This window comes from Neomonachus schauinslandi, chromosome 11, assembly GCF_002201575.2.
Source record: "Neomonachus schauinslandi chromosome 11, ASM220157v2, whole genome shotgun sequence".
Taxonomy (NCBI): Eukaryota; Metazoa; Chordata; class Mammalia; order Carnivora; family Phocidae; genus Neomonachus; species Neomonachus schauinslandi.
Genome location: NC_058413.1, coordinates 106,480,261 through 106,497,698, shown reverse-complemented (window position 1 = coordinate 106,497,698; position 17,438 = coordinate 106,480,261). Strand labels below are relative to the sequence as shown.

The 17,438-nt window shown below is 42.9% G+C and overlaps 1 protein-coding gene across 1 annotated transcript in view; it reads right to left on the bottom strand.

Moving 5' to 3' along the window:
- Positions 1–17,438, bottom strand: part of GUCY1A2 (guanylate cyclase 1 soluble subunit alpha 2) — a 306,446-nt gene that overhangs the window by 260,900 nt on the left and 28,108 nt on the right. Inside the window, exons 3-4 of the mRNA XM_021696606.2 lie at positions 14,617–14,678; positions 5,409–5,530 (exon numbers count right to left, since the gene is read on the bottom strand). Coding sequence (XP_021552281.2) covers positions 5,409–5,530; positions 14,617–14,678 — 184 coding nt within the window. The remainder of the gene's footprint in view (positions 1–5,408; positions 5,531–14,616; positions 14,679–17,438) is intronic.

Below are 17,438 nucleotides of genomic sequence, written 5' to 3'. Positions count from 1 at the left end.
GAGCAACGTGGACCTCCCAGGGCTGATGCAAACTTTATTCTGTGAATATCCAATACTAACAGCAAACACTTGTGTAGCATTTGTTAGTTCTCGGGCTGCCTTAAGTACTTTATATAAATTAAATTTCGTCTTCCTAACAACTGTAGGAGGTAAGGAGTTATATTATAGCCATCTTACAAAATGAGAAATGTAAAGTATGGGAAAGATTAAGCAACTTGTTCCAATCCATACAGCCACTAAGTAGCTAAGCTGCAAATTCAACCCAAATAGTCTGGCTCATTTTTACTCTGAACCACTAGTATACTATAATACCATTATTAAATCAATTAATAAATCAAGTCTCCTCCAAACACCTTAACTCTAATCCATTTCATAAACATACTGACATGATTTACTTTCAGTAAAAGAGAAAAATTATCAGTCACCAAGTTACAGTAACAAGAATTATATTAGTAGAATGTATCTGTTGCTATTGATCTTAATTCATCAATGAAAATGTGAGGTGGTTATCGCACCAACTCATTCTCCAAGACTCTAAATACATTAATCGTGTAATTGTTTAGTGAATTGGAGTATGTGTAGGAGTTATTCCAAGAAAACCCCCAAGGTAATCTTAACCCTAAGTAAGGCTAACTAATCCTTCACAGTTTTATGATCATTTAGAAGGCTGCTAAATGCACATTCCAAATCATAATATAAACCAAAAAGCACATACAAGTTAACCTATAAACAACAAATTATTGCTTATAAAAACCAAAAAGCTCTATAACCGCTAATGATTCTGGAATGGGCGGCACGTGATAGAGAGCTCTGCATTCAGAGCATTTCAGAGTCCCTGATGCCAGGAAGAGGCCGTGAGGTCTAACCCCAAAGGCCAGATCCTCCATCCTCCTCATTAGCACTTTCCCAACAAATATCCCCATGACATCAGTCCCGATTCTGACTTAAGACGTGCTAAGGTTTCTTTGGAGACAATAAAGCCCTACTCTCCCAGAGGACCTTTAAAAGAGAGAAAGGTTGGATGAATATTCTTTCACCGTTCATGTTCTTGTGAGTATTTGGAGAGAAAATGCACTTAGCAAAAGTAGCAGACAACTATACTTTGTGAATACTTGCTAAATAAATGCTGTTACTCAAACAGCAACCCCGAGTTTGCTCTCCGTTCCCCAGTAAGTGAATTACCCAGAGCGCTCAGTTCTGATTTCTATCCTACTGTGCAAGGACCTTTTTCCTACATCATCTCCTCCGTCCTATAGCAGCAGACACTCTCCAAATGCCACACCCACAACCCCTTCAACAGAAGGCAAACTGGCCAGGACTGAAACAGCCCCACCAGAGTACAGGACCAAACTTAAGGCCACGTTAACATCTTTTTTTTTCTATCTCCAAGGCTAAAAGGAGGCTGGGGAAGGCACTGCTCTGAGTTGATTAAGGCCTTTTCACCTTGCCTATTTAGGGAGACACATCATTGATGCCCTTCTGAACAGAGAGGGTTACTTTGTTGCAAGGAAACAATTGAGCGCATGAAAGTAGTTTGGTATCCATCCTTCTATTGTCAGGCTTATCCTGAATGTCCTAGACTCTGCCTGGGTTGATAAGAAAAAGCCAGAAGAAAACAAATAACTGAAATAGCCAAAACCTTCATTTATTTGGCATTGCATTATGTAAGGAAGCTATGCAATTTACTGTCCTTCTCCCTTAACTCTCTCTCCTCCATCTCTGTCCCCCAGTATCACCTAAGCCACAGGGCCAGGTGCTAACACTTTAGCAACAAACATGGATCACGATATTGATCCTTTAACGCTTTCTCATAGATACTCCTTCGTACCATTCAAGCATTTTGATATCCAAGAAAATACTCAATGTCACACCTAAGAATATAAATACATTTTACAACTTTTAATTGGAGCTAAAAATGGGCTTTGCAGATTACGACTGGAAAAGCCATAATTTTTCAGGCAACTAAAATTAGATCATTTTGGTGAGCAGAAGATATATTCCAAATAAAGCAGTAAATTTCACACAGAAAGCCTCCAGCAGGGAGGGCAGAGTTCACAGCTATATTTCTCTGTATGGCCTTTCCCAGAGTTTAAAAGCCTCTTTGGAGTATAGTCCCGCATTACCACAGGGACGTCCAGAGCACCAGCCAAAATGAGGCAAATACAGGACTCTGAGCAGTCTGTACTTAATATCCCTAATTTGTAAATGATGAGGCAAAAAAATAGCAACAACCAGTTTCTAAGCCAAAAAAAAAAGAGAGAGAGAGAGAAATAAATGGCAAAATGTTGATTGGGAAACGATTCTGTCCCGTTACTATAGCAGGGGCATGAACCACTCCATGATGCACATGTTTCCAGGGAGTCCTAGGGAGGAAGCCACAGAGCAAATACAGGGCAGAGGCCAAGCTGGTTTTCTGCAGCAAGATTTCTCCCACTCTCTGCAACCTAAAAAGCCAGCCTCTAGAGGAATACACACTAAGCTGATAGATATGATCATTTTGAAAGAAGAAAAATTTGCTTTGCTAGTCCTATTTTTGGACGTAAGGACTTTCAATCTTTCTGGATAGTAAGTGAAGTGTAAGTAACATACAGATGAGTGAACACACACATTTCTCGTCTCTACCACAACCTCCTTGTTACGAAGACGAGAGATGTATGTATTCCCCCATCCCAAGACACCCATCTTCTAACCATGCTCCCCAAAGGCAATGAATGTAAATCATACGGTTGGGAAATCACCCTCTGTACCCACCTAGAAGGATTCTCTGACCCTGGCTGAGACTCTCTATTCCCAGGCCAAACTCCCTCACTCAAACGATGGCTTCCTCTCTCATGTCCTGCTCTTCTGTTCATGGAGTTGATTGATTCTTGCATTCTCATAAATGATTGCGCAGGAGAATTTAAATGTCACTTAACAAGAGGAAATCTGAGCAAGCCGAGATCAATCATAGTTCAGTGACTTGTTGAAAACAAAGCTTTCATTGGCTCTGACCAGTAAAGCTGTTACCTTTGTCCTGGGCAGTCTATATTGCAAGAGTCATGAAAAGACAGAACTCAAAAGAGAAAAGATAACACTCAGGCACCTCATTGCCTGTGGGATCCATGCCAGTCTCTGGTCAACAGAGTGCAGACATTTGGTTTTATTCTTCAGAAATTTAAGTTTTACAAGATTATGCTTTTTACATTTTAAGAACAACCCATTAGTACTAAGGGGAAAATAAAATCTAACCTCTCAGGGCGCCTGGGTGGCTCAGTTGGTTAAGCATCTGCCTCAGCTCAGGTCATGATCCTGGAGTCCCAGGATTGAGCCCCGCATCGGGCTCCCTGCTCAGCGGGGAGTCTGCTTCTCCCTCTGGCTCATGTTCTCTCTCGTTCTCTAATAAATAAATAAAAATCTAATCTCTCTTGTCTATTAAAACCACTCTTTCCCTAATAGCATCAGTTGGTACTGCTTGAGGCTCTTCTCGCTCACGACTGAGGCAACTCCACAGGCACCAAAGCTGTGCTTGGTCAACAGCGTCCCCTGGTGGTTACCACACCCAACAGTCGGACCTAGAGTTTGTGGGACTCAGGGCACACCCATGTGCAAGCCAGGGCAGATGCCTTTAGCATCCTCATAGATTTATCGTGAACACTTCCCACCCCCTCTCATTGGCAAGGTGGGGAGCATAAGGCAAGGAGGTGTGAAGGGCAGTGAAATATTTACAAACTGAGTAAGAGCCACTTTTCAAAATAGTATACATCCCTCTGCCAAGATTCTCATGCATCCCTTCGTGGGGCATCATCTGAGCCCACCATGTCTCAAGAGCAATAAATGTCAGTGATGGAGCTGGGTTTTTTTCTTTTTCGTCATCAATCTAAATTCATTCCATTTAAATGCCCATCTTTTATTGGAGGTTAGGCCTTCCTATTTTGGAGAGAGTTAAAAGGTCCCTTCTTTTATAAAATGGTGGCATTAAAACATGATCACTTTAACAAATTATCCTTACTTGACTAAGTTGGCAACCTTATTTTTTTTTTTTTTTAACTGATGGACAATTCTTGAAAATAAAAAAACCGTAAAAAGCTCTTGGGTAATGCCAAACCCCAGCCCCCAGTTATTCTCATCCCTCCTCTTCTGCAATAATTAAGTTTACTGGGGTAGCAGGACATCCCTGCAGTCGTAGTAAGACTAAAGTAAATAAATCCTTGGGCTTCCTTTTCACTGTCCATCACTCCCTTGCTTACATTATAGACAAACCACCCCTCACAAAAGGTCCAAGTTCTTAATAGAACATTTTGTTTGCCCAGGATGAAAATGTTATCACTGGGTAGATGTCATCAAGACTCCAATGTAAAAGCCAGATCTACCTCTGGGAGTCAGGTATGTTTAGAAAAACCTGGACTAGGACTAGCAAAACCTAGACTCATGGTTTGAGGTCACCTGGAATCTGTTTGTAGGAGGGACCCCGAGGTCTCCCAAGAGAGCACTTACTCTAAGGGGGAGAAGAAAATCAGGCAAACAAGTTTGCCGGGTCTTCATCATCAGACCCTGAGGGAAAGGGGATTCTGAGTTCTACACAGAGTCGGTCACCAAGACTTGTTGTTCCCCACCAACATTCCACAGATCTGAGTAATAAGGAAAAGGGAGGATTCCCCCCAAAATTGAAAAAGCTTTTTCTTCTTTTTTTAAACTAAAAACCCATGTAAGACATTAGGGCAAAAAATACCCCTGCAATGATATCTACTTTGCATATAATAAAACGTAGCTATCACACACCAAGAACATCAGATAGTAAGACAGCACAGCTCACTCACGGTGCCTTAAGGCAGCATGATTCGGTACAGCTTATAACATCACCTCTTAGCCCTGTTGGGAGCATCCAGCAACAGTCCTGCTGTCATGAACCACTAGGATCTTCCACATGGACACACGCACACGCAGGGACAAAGATCTCAGTAGATGACCTGCCTCACTGTGTCTGAGTTGTTGAGTCCACTAGGAGGACGTGAGAGCCACCCTTCCGCTCCAACCACGGCCTCTCACAAGTAACAGAGTGATAATAATATTAGAAATAATAAGATATTAGAAATCATGGGCTCGGAGAGGAAGACCCCCAACTTCAGTCGAGGTTAAGAGCCAGAAAAATATGGATCACAGGAGGCTAATACCAACATACCAATTCCAGGTTTCCCTGGAATGTGAGTATTCTTATTACTATGTTTTTCAACCTCCAAGTAAATGGCAGGCATGTAATTTGCACTTAAACATCTCCAGGAGTGTCGAAATCAAATCACTTGAAGACAAGGTCTTCATCCTCCTTTGCCTTCCCCTCTAAACCTCCCATTAGTAGAAAATGAAATGCTTATACCTTACTTTCCACCTTCCCCTCATCCTCTCTCACCCATATTAATATATAGTTAATATACCGAGTACATTAGCAGCGCACTGAAGAATTCCTGAGACGTCTTCAATTTCCTCTTTGTTGGAATGGTCTGCATAGGAGCATCTGTTGGAGATGTTGTGGAAATTCCTTTCTGCATCCCTGTAACTAAGAAGAAAACAAAATTAGCATACGGAGACCATTTTTAAACCATCTGCGAATGCACTTGTATGCGTACACACAAGCGCACGCTGTCTGTGCCCCCGGTGAAATTGCATTTTAAAGTAACTGCAGCTTTTAGACACCGCTTCCGGCATAAGCCACCACTAACATCAGCATTCACGGTGCGGACCGGGAACTGGAGGCCGTCCCTAATAAGGAAGCTCTGGGTGAAAAACACAGAGGAGGAGAGCCAGAAGATCCAGCAGTCTGCACGAGTGTTTCCATTTCACCGCAGTGGGTAATCTGTTCCTGTAAGGAAGACGCCGAGCAAAAAGCGTAACTCACAGTTCTTACTTGGTGCATGGGCACCGTGTTAGAAGTAAACACGTCTTAACCTCTCGCACAGTCAAGGGGATAGCAACATGGTGCACGGATGACAAATTTGCTGAGGAAGCATTTGGAGTCTGACAGAACTTGCATAGGGTCTTACCATTGTCTATCTGTGAGACTTGGGGCAAGGGACCTCATCACTGTGGGTCTAACTAGCCTCCCTCATAAAATGGAGATCCTCCCCCGCCCCACGTTCTTGCGAGGACAGAATGACAAAATGCCCATGTCATCAGGTGTTGCCTGGAACTTCTCCAGTCGCCTCTGGATTGCAGCCAAGGCACCAACGCTGAAGACAAACAGGGACCTAAGGCTCCCACGTTCCCCAAGAGTAGCCGTTCCCGCCAGAACTTAAGGACTCGAGTCACTGCCATTGAGAAGCAAAGCAATGAAACAAATTTGAAAGGCAATCTTTAGGGGCACCTGGGTGGCTCAGTTGGTTAAAACGACTGCCTTCAGCTCAGGTCATGATCCCAGAGTCCTGGGATCGAGCCCCGCATCGGGCTCCCTGCTCGGCGGGAAGCCTGCTTCTCCCTCTCCCACTCCCCCTGCTTGTGTTCCCTCTCTCGCTGTCTCTCTCTCTGTCAAATAAATAAATGAAATCTTTAAAAAAAAAAAAAAGAAAGAAAGAAAGAAAGAAAGGCAATCCTTAGAAGAGCAAGGAACTGGCCTAGGAAGATAGTGCAGTTATTATTCCTCTCCTCTCCTCCAAGAAAAAGAGAAAGGACAAGTTTTCTGCAGAAGCCCAGCTGGGGAAAGAGGGTCCACCCTGACTGAGATTGGGGGCTGGGTATCGCATCCCACCATGAATGCTTGCCGAGGTAGCCTAATTCCTGAGTGGAAGGAGAAGGTTCCAGAAAGAGTTACTAATGGGGAAAAGAAAGAGAAGCCAACGGAAGCAGCCTACCATACCTCCATTTGGCAAACAACAGGTGTTTCCCATGGGTGAGGGAGATACGAGGAAAGAGAGGGGTGCTTTCGTTGTCCCCGCTGACTACCTTCCCCATCTAGAGGCTGCCAGCAGGAGAGGGATCCCACTGGCCAGACTGTGGAGTACAGTCCTCAGGGCCAGGAGTAGGGCCATCTGATGCAGTCCAGGCAGTACATGTACCTGACTGACGGCATCACAGCCAAGAAAGGGCTGTCACAAACATCAGTGAATTAAAAAGGGTTTCTGCCATTTTCCATTTCATTCCTGCCTGATACATCAGAAGAGAGAGGAACCCAGAAAGGGGCAGCCTGGACCGCAGCAGTGAGAAACCACAGGATAGCCCCTCTACACTGCATTCCCAGTCCCTCAGGCTAAGGCCTGACACAGGCAGAGAGGGGTGTAAGGGTGAGATTGGATATGGGATTGAAGGTGTGAACTCAGCTGAAGTGGACTTCATACTCCCTGGAAATTCCCAGAAATCAGGGCAATCTTCCCGAGCTAGCATCAAAGGGGACCCATCCTCACATGTTTGAAATGACTGAAGAGAAAAAAAATAACACGGCCTCGTGTTTTCACATCTCGCCGAGATCAGACCCCAATAAACCAGGTTGGCAAAATGCTCAATACGGTTTCCAGAATGCAGGAATCACTCAATAAAAGGTGGAATGGGAAAGGCAGTCCTTAAAAACAGACAAATACAGGGTTATTGTAAAATCAGCCTCCCTCATTTTAACTGGAATGACCACAAATTATTTTTTCTCATAGCCTCAATTTCCTTATCTGTAAAATGAGCTTTATACAATGATCTTATGAAACAGATGATCAGGATTACAGAAAAAAATAAGATGTGAAGTGCCCAGTACATTGCCTCAAAAAGAGTGATCAATCAATAAATAATAGCTTTTACCTAACCTTGTTTTCATTCATTCAGATAGATATTCTCTGTAAATATATGAAAAAGGAGCTAGATCACTTTCTAGATAAAATACTGTAGAGCTACACAATCTGACCATGACCATAAAACAGCATTCGAGTTTGTTTCCAGAATAATCAGGGTTCACCCACTTCTCGTGTTCTATGGAAATTATTGTAGCTTAATCCCTATTCAATTGTGCAAAGGAAAAAAGAACAGAAGGTTGGCTGTGTACAAAACACGGGGCCCACAGTGATAACTGGAATAACAGAATTTAATTTTAGATGACTATAGGAAATGTTGTCCCAAACTAATAGGAGGTTGGCAGCAGGCCCACCTGTGATGAGCATAATGATGCTTATGCTTGAAAAAAAAAAAGGACAAAATGAGTGGCATGATTCTGAACACCTATTTCTTCATACTTCAGTTTTTAAAATATAAAATGATTGAACATTACACCCCAGGAAGCTGGATTATCATGTGTTTTCTAGTCGTAGTTTTAAAGACATCTCTGCTTTGTCTGCACTGTCCTAATCCCAATCCATCCTCGGGAGCTCCAGACGGGGAGGGAGTCTCGCGGTATAAACACGTGTGAGGGTGGCTGGTAAGGCATTCTAGACACAGAAATTTAGATGAAGGAAAAAAAAAAAATCCAAACTGTGACAAGAAGCTGCAGCTAGAAGACAAACGGAGCATGTTTAGCTCCTGATGGTAAACAAAGGATTCCAAACTTCTACAGACTCAAGGATCACAGGGCAATAATGCAGAGGGAGGGCAAAGGGGAAGACAATCCAACAGTGAGGTACAGAAGAGTCAGAGACTAAGAGTGGCAATAATAATAATTCAGTGAAAACATTGAGGACTTTTGTGTACCAAGCACTGTAGTACTTTACATGATTCTGTGACCTAAGGTTATCATTATCATTTCATTTAACGTCAGCCCAACCAACCCTGCTATTACTACCATCTTAAAAATGAGAAAACGGAGGCTCGTGGAGGTTAGGGCATGTGCCCTAAACCATTCAAAAGCAGAATCTGACTTTAAATCTAGTAAATCTGCCCTGTGGTAGGTCTACTCCCAAGGCCTGTTTTCCCAGCCCTCGGCTGTAAACCACAGGACAAAGATGCACAGGGACACAGCATAATGGCAAAAATGACATCAGAGGAGAGTCCTCATAAACCAGACTTCCCTCAATCCCGGTGCCTTTGAATTCTGAAGGTGAACCCGGCCTGCCTCCCACTTACCCCTCTTGTTTTCCAGTGTTCTTTCCAAGCCACACTGTCCAGGAAGCGAGCCCATCCCCTAGAAGCCTGAGTTACAGAGACGTACACGAAGATGTACGCTCAGTGCCCCTTTACCTCATTTTACATCGAGGCAAGAAGACGATGCTACAGGACCAGGACGCTGTTTGGGTGAGTGCACTCATGCAGTTTACAGAAAAAAATAAAATTAAAATATAAGAAACTTACCACGAAGTCAATCTGACACACAGCGGCAAAACATTAAGCATACATGAGAAATTAAGCAAATCAGTAATATGTATGCTCTACAGGAAAGGCTCTTGGCATTAGAAATGTAATGGATCCTGGAGAGTATTTCGAGCCCTCCTTTTATACCCCCTTCCAAGAACAATCTACTCTTCTATCCACTGTACACATACCTCCATGTATTTACCTCCAGGGTGCATTTCTTTCATTTATTCACTCCCCCCTCGCCCCCAAAAAACCATGTAAGTCCCTCCTATGAACCAAGCAATTACAAAGGCATAGGAACACAGAGGTAAATCATTTCGATAAGTCAACAAAACAAACTCTGATAAGCACTACGAAAAGTAATAGCAGAGAGGAATAGAACACAAAATGATCGGGGTTGGAGATGGAAGTAGGGGAAGGAGGGTTTCTCTAGATTGGGTGGCCAGAGTACATTTTTCTGAAGATAATGACATTTAAACAGAGACCTGAACGTATAAAAAAAGTAACCCATGCACACATGGGGATGGACCATTCCAGGAAAATGGAATGGTATATGCCAAGACCCTGAGGCTAAGCAGAAGTTGGGAAACCCACAGCCGCCTGGCCAGGCAGGCAGGGAGTGAAAGGGGAAGTGGAGGGGGTAACAGAGAGGTGAGTGAAGGCAGATCACAGGAACAGTTCAGATTTCGGTCTATCACAGTAAGTCATGACATGGTTGAAAGCAGGGATGTCACAGCGTAATACCTGGCCCCACAGCATCAGTCAGCAAGGTTATCTGGGAACCGGCTAGAAACGCCACTCTCTGCGAGCACGGGATATATGGGGTCAGAAGCCCTGGGGGTGGGGTGCAGCCATCTGGGTTGTAACAAGCCTGCAGGTGGTTCTAATGCATGTTAGCACCTGAGAACCGGCGGTCCAACATGAGAAAGTGGCATGATCTAATCTGTTTAACCACTTTACGGTGGTGGACATGCCATGTTGAGGGACAGGGGTAGAAGCCACAACACTAGGTCGGGGTCTGGATCTAGAAGCCGCGGTGACAGTGCAAACAACTTGAATGATCTCTATGAGTAATCCGTGAATGAGAGATTGCACAAGTTGAGGAACAGAACAAATGTTTAAAGACAAAATTCCCGGGGCACAGAGAGGCTGTCTCCCTCCCTGACAGAGGCTCCACGGGTTACTCCCTCCCAGTCCTCCATCTGCGTGATCCTTTGAACAGCCGCTCCCTGCATCCTAGTCTACATCGTGGAGACGAAAAAGCCTCAGAGAGTTTCTATGAACTACTGGTGTGAGAATGCATCGAGGAGCAGTAGACAATCCCGAGGCTCTGGTAAATAAAGCAGGTCCAAGGGCAGTTTTAAAGGAGAGAAAAGGGAGGCTGGGAGGCCAGTAATTAGAGGCTGACTTAAGAAATTAAAAACAGGAGGGTTAGTGCCCTTCTAGACATGGATGGAGCTAGAGAATATCATGCTAAGGGACATAAGTCAGTCAAAGACAAATACCATATGATTTCACTCATATGTGGAATTTAAGACACAAAACAAGGGAGCTGAAAGGAAAGAGAGAGAGAGAGACAAACCAAGAAACAGACTCTTAACTACAGAGGAAACACTGATGGTGACCAGAGGGGAGGTGGGTGGGGGAAACAGGTGATGGGGATGAAGGAGGGCACCTGTGGTGATGAGCACCGGATGATGTATGGGAGTGTTGAGTCACTGTATTGTACACCTGAAACTAATATTACACTGCTAACTGGAATTTAAAGTTTTTATTTAAAAAAAATAAAAAATAAATTTTAAAATAAATGTTTTATAAGAAATAAATTTTTAAATAAAAAATTTAAAAATTAAAAAAAAAAAGAAGGGCTAGCTCATACTCCTTGTTATCCAACCTGATTCATCCTCACAACCTAAGGCACCTAAAAGCTGAATTACTTCAAGACAAACCTGAGGCAAAGCCCTGCTTTAGGGATTTGGAAAACCACCTCTGTCCCATCCTCACCACGCCCCCCAGAACTATGTAAACTAATACTCAGCACTTCTTATCAGTTGCCTGAAATCCCTTTAACTGGAAGGAACACATTCCTTTTCAGTTAGAGATAAAGAGCCTTACCTGTGTCTTCCCAAGAGGAACTGCACACAGGTGTGGATACTTAATTCAAGTGCTCATCATAATAGATGCTCTCCTGTTTCAGTAATAAAGAGAAACAGCAGAGAGAGGGAGGTGGACAGGGATGCCTGGACAGGCGGAAAAGGGAAGACAAAGTCGCGAAAGGCAAACGTCACAATCCTGCGGCTAACCCGCTGGTTTTCTCTTCATGAGCATGCACCTGACTAAAGGCAGTGAGCAGCCCACACCCAGGTGAAAATGTGTTCACAATTCTCTTTGGAACCGGCCGGACATCAAGACACCTCTTCATCATCCGAGTCACGTGCACCGTTTTCTTTACACTGTGTCTGCAAGAAGCAGAACTAGAAAAGACCATTTTGGGGCCACGAATCACCACAGGCTTGGTGTACACAGACAGAGCAAACAGGAGAGTTGAGGCAGTAATTTAGATAGAAGAGAACTCCATCTTGATGTGGGAAACAGAGGCAGAAAAGAAATTATTGCATGTCCTTACTATCTACAGCCCATGGACAAGTCCTTGAAACCAGCAGAGTGACATTCCTCTAGGGACTCAGCGGCTTAGATGTCAATGCTTTGCTAAGGGCAAAAGACAATCTTAGCCCAACCCCCAGGATCCTGGAAGTCTATCTTAACATAAAAATTCCTTTGGAAACTTCCTTTAACTCTACCCACCAAGCTACATGTTGGCAATCATCTCCCAAGCATGTGACCCACTGATAAACATCTGAAGGGTCTCATGACTCAGGTTTTATTAAACAGTAATAAACGCCCTTTTCCTAACAACAGCTAGCCCCCTCGAGGTCCTGGAAAGCTTGCTTCCAAAATTCCTTAGAGACTTACACTCTCCCTAACCCCCTCCCAGCTTCAAAGTATATAATTAGCCCACTCCTCACGACCCCAGTGCAGCTCCTTCTGCCCACGGGTCCTGTCCCCATGCTTTAATAAAACCACCTTTTTGCACCAAAGACATCTCAAGAATTCTTTCGGCTTCAAGCCCTAATGTCTTTTCCTATGTCACATGTTACTAATGGAAAAAATAATCTTCTGCTGATTATGATAATATAGTTTAGTTACCTCTTCTGATCATAGTTCTAAGACTCCCATTCCAATTTGCCGTGAAGACATAGCTTGGTTCGCAAATGAGACTTGGACCAGTTATGATTTCATTTCAAAACAGAGAGGGCATTCACTATTCCAGGAAATGCTTTGCACTTGATTACTGGTATTGTCTTAAAATATTAAAAATAATAATAATAAACATAAAAGCAAACAAATACATAGTGCTCACCACACACAGGAAACTGTTCTAAATATATTGACTAAAATTTAATCCGAATACCACACTGTGGAAGCAGCAGATCCAATGAGAGTGATTAAGTTTTATTTTAGAATATGTGGGGAGAGATTAATTTGACATCATTTACCTCCATTAGGAGAAACCATTTAAAATCACAAATGGCCTCAAATTAAAAGCCATCTCATGAGTTTAAATAATATGCTTTTCCTAGTACTGCACTTTTGAGAATTGATGTGACAACGTTTCAAAGCAATTCCCTTTGAAATGACAATTAACATAATCACCAAGTACTTAAGGTATACAGCATTGTACCAGGTACCGAGATTATTTTTCCACCATTTTCTTTTCTTCTGTTTTTGTTTAAAAAAAAATCACACTATATCCCAATAACCAAAAATGCATCCTTAATCCCCATGGCATTGACTATTAGCCCCAAATGTTAAATGATGCTCAACAGCACCTCAAGACGTATCAGGCTTTGAATCTTAACTCCTCAAAAGTTCTTACAATCTTACACAAATAAATAACGGTAGCGCATACAGAACATTAACAATGTGAATTTAAAATATGCACCACCTCTCCTGTCCATGAGTTTCATTCCTTTATTTTAAGCTAGATTGCATCAGAAAGTGAATTTAGGCTTCTGTATTTCCAACTGCTTCCTCCCATAGCCAATCGAAAGTATACCTTACACTTTTTTGGAGCTTTCTATGTACAGAATATGCTCATTGAAATGACCTCATTTAAGAGCTACCCTACAACCCAGCAACTGCACTACTGGGTATTTACCCCAAAGATACAAATGTAGGGATCTGAAGGGGCACATGCACCCCAATGTTTAGAGCAGCAATGTCCACAATAGCCAAACTATGGAAAGAGCCAAGATGTCCATCAACAGATGAATGGATAAAGATGTGGTATATATATACAATAGAATATTATGCAGTCATCGAAAAAATGAAATCTTTCCATTTGCAACAACCTGGATGGAACTAGAGGGTATTATGCTAAGGGAAATAAGTAAATCAGAGAAAGATAATTATCATATGATCTCACTGATATGTGGAATTTGAGAAACAAGGCAGAGGATCATAGAAGGGAGGGAAAAATGAAACAAGACGAAACCAGAGAGGGAGACAAACCATAAGAGACTCTTAACCTCAGGAAACAAACTGAGGGTTGCTGGAGTGGAGGGGGGTGGGAGGGATGGGGTGGCTGGGTGATGGACATTGGGGAGGGTATGTACTATGGTGAGCGCTGTGAATTGTGTAAGACTGATGAATCACAGACCTGTACCCCTGAAACAAATAACATTGTATGTTAATTTAAAAAAAAAGAAACGACCTCATTTATCCATGGCATCTAATCCTCAATTAGTTGTTACCATCATCGTCATCCTTTGCAAAACAGGTGAAGTTACTTTAAAGTTCTACGTGCTGGTGAGGCCGTGAGCTCCTGTTTCTTCATCTTGTCTTCTTACTTTACCCCGTATCACAAGATGTCAAGAAATGCAAGATGAAAGAAAACTAGGTAGCATGTGACTCTAACTAAACCAGTGCCTCTCGCTGAACCATTAGGCTTGTAATGACTTTGAGTAAAGTTTACTAAAGAATTCTAAAATCCCATTTAAAGCCTCTCAGTTGGTACCATTAAACCTTACCGTAATCCCAGGGCAAAATCATCAGATTCAATGGATGGGAATAAGAGGGTAAGAACACAAGAAGGGAAAAAAAAAAAAAAAAGGAAAGGCCATACCAAAAGGGAATTTCACTGAAAAGGATTAAACACAAACAGGCCAAAGGAAATCACTGTAGGGGTCCCGATGAGCCCCCAGCCCACCCTGGGAGCACAGCCAGTGTGAAATAAGACCCACCTAGGTGGCAGAAAACCACACGCTCAACAGCTATGTTTGAGTAATTAATTTGCTCCAAATAATGACCAAAATCCATTTTACTTACCCAATAACTTGGTGCTCGTAATACTGCAGGGTCCTCTTGAGAGTCTGCTGTATCGTCTGAGGCTGGAGAATAATAATAATAATAAAATATATTATCAGCAAATCAGTGCCATTCCCATTCTGAGTATCAGAGGCAGCTATGTACCTTCTGATTGATCTCATACACGTTTTTGCTTTACAATATTAACCCATTACACATTTTGCCATGTATTTTCCCCACAGGAACTAATACGAGGCACTCAGCAATTACCCAGAATTTCTCGGTTTCAAGTATGATAGCATCTCCTGGCCATATTTTTTCCAATTCTCTCATACCGGGTCTTAGGTTCAATAAAACATCCACTGGCTGCCGACAATAAACCAAGGCCTTGGGGGCAACGGAGGGGAGGTGTACTGAAGGAAACGTGGGCCGTGCCCAGGTCAAACCTGACTTCTTCAAGGACCCAAGAGATTCCAAGCAAGGGTTCCAAAGCCTCGTGGAGGGGCCACAAGTGCTCTGGGCAAGAAACGGGGTCTGTGGCAAATATCTAAGTCATTCCTGACTGAACAGTAGAATTCTCTCTTCTCCATAACAGTTAAAGATAGCCTTTCTTAATTCCAGATCAAGACATTTTTCTTAGACTTACTTAGGCAACAGAGCCTGAGCTTGGAGTTTCTGACCCAGGGAGCCGTGAAGATCCCAGAACAAAGATTTAATTAAGAAATCGTGGTAAGAACCTAATTTTCAGTGGCAAGAGTGTGAATTTTTTAAATATAAAAACGCAGAGTCAATCAGGCAGAGCATAATCTATCACAGGCTTATCAAAAGATTGATTCATTATAGCCATGGATGAATTTTAGGGGAATTTAAGGACTCTGACACTCTGTTCTCGAGATGTGAGGCCGCAGTTGGCAATCTCGTGGGCTGTCACTGATTAACCACACGAACCTGGATGAGGTCTAGAAAGGTCACTGTCTTAAAACAGACAATTTAAAAAAAGACTGCAGAGGTTGTTGTCCAGGTTCCCTTGAATGCCTTCCCTATTCACCTCTCTATGAAAACATCCAGGACAGAGTTAGCAACCTCCCTACCCAATACTCTTCCAAGTTTCGGCCTCCATCTTGGCAAGAAAGGGTTATTCTAAAGCCAGGGGAAAGTGAACTTCGATTAAATCAAGGGCATCCACTGAAATCTATTCTATGCTACCCTTTCACTGAGCAGATCTAAGGCTTCCCTTTAGCCAAACCAAATCAGAAATTAATTTTAGGAGGAATCAGCCTCCCAATGTTCAAGGAAATAGGCACCGGGCGAATGCTTTCAACAGCTGTTTTTCATTTATATCACGTTAAAAAGATGAACAGGAGGCTTCCAACTGGTACAGATGTCTCTGCTCTTCCGGATGGAATGAAAGCAAAGTAAATAGAATGTACCTAAGGAAAGAAAATCATGTCTGAACCGAGAACTAATGGAGCTGCTGAGAAATCTAAGGAGGACGAAGCGGACACAGCAAGCCTAGTGCACAGGAAAAGCGTGCTTTCACAAAACTGGACGCGAGGCCAACCCAAACCAAGTCGTTATCAGTCACTAGCTCAGTACCCCTGGGATCGGGGCCTCTTGCGCTGGCTTGGCAGTTGGTGAGCTAAGATAACTTTCTCTTTGGCAACATGCCCTAAAAGCAGTGAATATGCACAGAGGGATTATCCTTCCAATAACCTCTGGTCACAAAACATGGAACAGAAAGCAGGAACTCGAGTGCACAGGGCCAGTAAAGACCAGAATGACCTCATTTGTACATAAGGACATTTTTTTTCCTGCACCAGGAATTTCCCAGTCATTAAAAAGCACATGATTGTAAAAGGAGTGGAGCCTTTTAAAGAGCTGACTTTTTTTCTTTTGTGAAGCAATTACTTTTCTTCCCCAGCAGGAGTTAAATTTATAGTTTCCAACTACATTAAAAAGAAAACATTCTCTGGGCATATCCAACAAAGCTTCAACTTGGGAAAACATTTACATACTTCCTGTGGCTTGCCGAAGCCAATGGGCACGTTCTGAGGGTCTAAACCAGGAGCCTGGAAGCTGAGTGCAGAGTGTCTCCTCCTCCTCAGCAAGCCACGCTGACTTCCACACACACCTGACTCCCCAGAACATCTTATCACCGTGGATTCAGTGAATTCTCTCCAGAGTTTCCCTGACTGCTCAACCAATGGCTCTTATCAGTGAGAGACATCTTCATGAAACCTCAGTATCTCTCTGACCTGAATAAAATAGCATGAAGTGAAGACCCACATGGGGGCCAAAGCCTTCCACAGGGGTGACTCCTTCCTGGAGAGTCGTAGGGTACATTTCTTAGTGTTCACGTACACCAGTGATGCAAGTCAGTGTATTAGTGGGAAAAACGGGGGCTTTGAAGATATGCCGACCTTCTCTTCTTTAAGAATGCAACGCCACACCTGTCCCCTACTCAACAGGTCCTCAGGCCAAGATCCCATTCCTCTTACCTGTATCTGTCCCTTCCTTGAAGAGGGAGTTTAGAAACACGATTTTAGAAAAGAAGATTTAATATCAAAGTGAGTTCAAAATCCAGCTCTGTGACTCACTAGCTAGATGACCTTGCGTAGTTTACTTAAACTCTCAAGATCAATTCCTTATGTAGACATTATTTTTCATGGAAATTAATTCAAATAAAGCAAAGTCTCTGGTGCACAGTAGATACATAATAAATGATAGTTATGACTATGCTCAGCTGAAAAACATGGCTCCTACCCTCAAGAGTCTTGTAATCTAGTGGAGGAGCACAAGTTAGACTGTCCACCCCCCAAGTGTAATGTTTCAAGATTCTTATC